Genomic DNA, 3618 nt, shown 5'->3' on the forward strand with positions numbered 1-3618 from the left:
ACACACACACACACACCTGAACGGGATGTCAGTCGGAAAAAAGGGAAATGGAGTGTTCTGCTCAAGAACACAACGCACTGCCTGGACCGGGAATCGAAACCACAATCTTACTACTCATGAGTGTCACACGCTGACCACTGAGCCATGCGCCGACACGAATCGATTGAAGGTGAGATTATTAAGAAAGATACAAACCTTTAACGCTGAGGTAAATCGTGCTTGAACTCGAACCTTCATTGTTTTCGATCCGACATCGATACGTGGCTTCATCTTTCTTGGTCACATCAGCAATGACAAGGGCATGGGTTCCTTGCTCTAACGATTCCACAGATATCCGCTCATCAAGTTCCAAGATTTCTTCATCTTTGTACCATTTCATTGTCGGCTTCGGGAAGCCTTTCACTCTGCATTCGAATCGAACGCTGCTGTTTTCCAATACAGACTCTTCACCGGTGAGGCGCTGGACAAACTCCGGCGCTGAGAAAAGGAAAGAGAAGAAAAAAAGAACAATACTATTAGCACGTCATCATCATCATCATTACAATCATGACTACGATCAACAATGTACGTCGTACCTACATTCTTACCTGCATACATGTATATACATATTTACGTGCGCATGCGCATGTGTCTGTATCCGTGGTCGTTTGTGATGTGTGTACGTGTGTGCGCATGCACGTGTGTATATGCATGTGTTTTTGTTCGTTTGAAGTATTAAGGAATTTGAAAATAAGTCTTTTTAAGAAGTTGCTAGAATATAAATGAAGCTCAATATAATAACTCATAACATTTCGAGCATGTATCTCTGCATCTATGCATGTATACATAGATATAAACGCATATATGTGAGCATGCACACACATACATGGAGAGAGAAAGATACACATTGACAGATATATATGCACACATATACACATACAGGAATATACAAATATATATATATAAAGAATGTGTTATAGTACTATATCACACATACAAAAACAGCCATACCAACACTCCAATATACCTCTATCATCAGCTGCCCCACAGATATCATTATGGTTTCGACACCTGTGCAGTACCATTCAATCCGGTAGTGTCAACAGCTCTAAAATAAATGTTGTTTGGGAACAAACATACCGATGAAATCACCACATTCGTTCAATCTTAATTGTTGGAACGGTTAAACATTAATTTATTAATTAAACTACAACAAGAAACATATTTACGCTATGTACAACAGCATCGGTAAATAAATTCAATAAGTAAATCTATAACCAACTCCTAAATAATATAACTAAACGGCGACCAATGCTTTATATACATACATTTACATCTATATGCACACACATTTTTATATATATATATATATATATATATATTAAGAAATATTCACATTAATTAAATTTATTTACAATTCCTTTAGCGGTTTCATCATTTAATTAGTTTCAAAAATGGTGTTGTTACATGGTGAGTCTTGGGGCTATTTTATGTTTATTTGGACTAAGTTTTCTGCGAGCGTTTATCCCAGATGGCTTTTTCGCCAGTTCTTCATATTTGGTTGACGGTACTAAACATCAAAGTAAGCTGACTCAGGTTACACTTGGTTGATTTCCGTTTCTTTGCCTGATCTAGAGATTCTAGAATTGACTTATATCAAGGATGAACAACTTTGATTGGTTAGTACGCTCGTGACGTCACCAAATGAATTTGGGGAATCTAATTTGCTTCTAATTTGGTATTTCTAATTTGAAGATGTCTTGATGACGTTGTCATCGAAACGGCCGTTGTATAGAGGCCGTCATTTGATGACTGCATCCAGTCAAAAATCTAAATCTGAGATGTGAAGTGAATTCCACCAGATCCACACGTAGTCTTCATTTCAGCACTACAAAGTAACGAAGCATTTGTGAATTTTACAGTGCTTCCGCTGTTTACAAGGTACTATTATGCAATTACTTTTATCAGCTCACTCCTCAGCACTCTAAGAAATATATTACTGGGGCTTATTTTAACCATTCATGCGTAATTTAAACTCAGAGCAGTGAAGCACCGGACTAGATACCTTAAATCAATTTCATCCTTATCTTTAACATCACGATCATACCTGCCCTTTTAGCTCCGCTAGCAAACCGGATCAATATAAATATGAATGGACGATGCATTGAACAACTGTTTAATTCTCAATGGAAGCCATTTCAATTTAATACCCTGGGGAAGGCATGAGCGTTACAACATTCCATAGTTTATTTTTCTCTAATATAGAAGGCCTTTGTGCTTAGTCAAAAGAAATCGTTATAAGTAAAATTAATAAAACATTTATTTCTTCTTAGATTTCTTCAGTCAACTCAATAAAATATGTTGTTGTTTTTTGTGTGATGTATTTATACTCGTTGTCATGCAGCAGGAATTAATCCTGTGAATTATTAATTCACATCAAATTGTTGATTTGGAAAACTTATTCTAGAGGAAATGGATGGATTTTTTTAATAAATATCTATACTATAATAAAATATGAAGACAAAAACTAAAAAACGAAAAGACGATAATAATCTACCTTCCTATATCTAATTAGTTGGTCTAAATATAAACGTATAAATATTTATATGGATTCTTTTCAGAACCAGCAGAACAGCCTTCATTTTTAGATCGCTTTGTCATTTCTAAATAAATCTCGAATTGAGGCTGGTTGCTATAAGGTTCAGTGTCTCCAAGACAAGGGTTCTAATCTGCGTATAAGGTTTTCTTCTACTTCGACGGGGCCCATAAAATATTTGATAGGAAAAGAAACATCGATAATGTGGGGAAGAACTACTTGGAGGTACTTGTTGTAGTCGATGGAACCGATTGGCCCTTTCTTTGAAAATTGTTGCTCTTGTGCCAAAACTTGAAACAATTTTATTCGTCAATTCATAGTTCGATGTGCAACCATTGTAATACGCGCTAGATAACCTCCACACAAACCAAGTCTATAAATACAGGTTCGATCCTTGCTTAAATCACTTTACTTCAGTTGCAACTTATTTATGATTTCTTTATATTTCTTATTTTTTTACTTTTTACTTGCTTCAGTTATTAGACTGTGGCCATGCTGGGGCACCGCATGAAAGATTTTAGTCGAACGAATCGACCCCTGTACGTATTTTGTAAAGCCTGGTACTTGTTCTATTGGTCTTTTGAAGAATTATTAAGTTGCGGGGATGTAAACACACCAACACAGGTTGTAAATCGGTGGAGGGGGAGCACATGTAATATACACAGTGAAGAGTACATTAATACATATAATTAAATTTAATTAATTAATTTAATCTAATTCAATTCAATCATGAATTTTTATATCTCTGTACGAAATGATCGTCTACATGAATTAAAATTAAAATTCTCTCATATATGTTAACAACTTCTCTTCTCCATTTTTAACTAAATTGATGAGTTTTATTGGACTTCTTTCCATAAATTCACCACATCATATACAAGTATTACATTCACATCTTCGTAAATTTACGCCTGGAAACTACCAGCAAAACATGAAGAATCAACATTCGACATCTTTTTTAGAAACCTCCAAATTAAAGGACGAATTTGCATTCAACCAGTTTACACCTGTATATATATATATATATATATGTATGTATATAT

At 35.0% G+C, this 3618-nt stretch overlaps 1 protein-coding gene across 1 annotated transcript in view; it reads right to left on the minus strand.

Annotated features, from left to right (window-relative positions):
* Positions 1-163: 163 nt before the first annotated feature.
* The window catches only part of LOC106867338 (myosin light chain kinase, smooth muscle), a 96098-nt gene continuing 92643 nt past the window's right edge, over positions 164-3618 (minus strand). The window contains exon 2 of the mRNA XM_014912184.2: positions 164-477. Coding sequence (XP_014767670.1) covers positions 179-477 — 299 coding nt within the window. The 3' untranslated portion in view covers positions 164-178. The remainder of the gene's footprint in view (positions 478-3618) is intronic.

This window comes from Octopus bimaculoides, chromosome 3 (genome assembly GCF_001194135.2).
Source record: "Octopus bimaculoides isolate UCB-OBI-ISO-001 chromosome 3, ASM119413v2, whole genome shotgun sequence".
Lineage (NCBI taxonomy): Eukaryota > Metazoa > Mollusca > Cephalopoda > Octopoda > Octopodidae > Octopus > Octopus bimaculoides.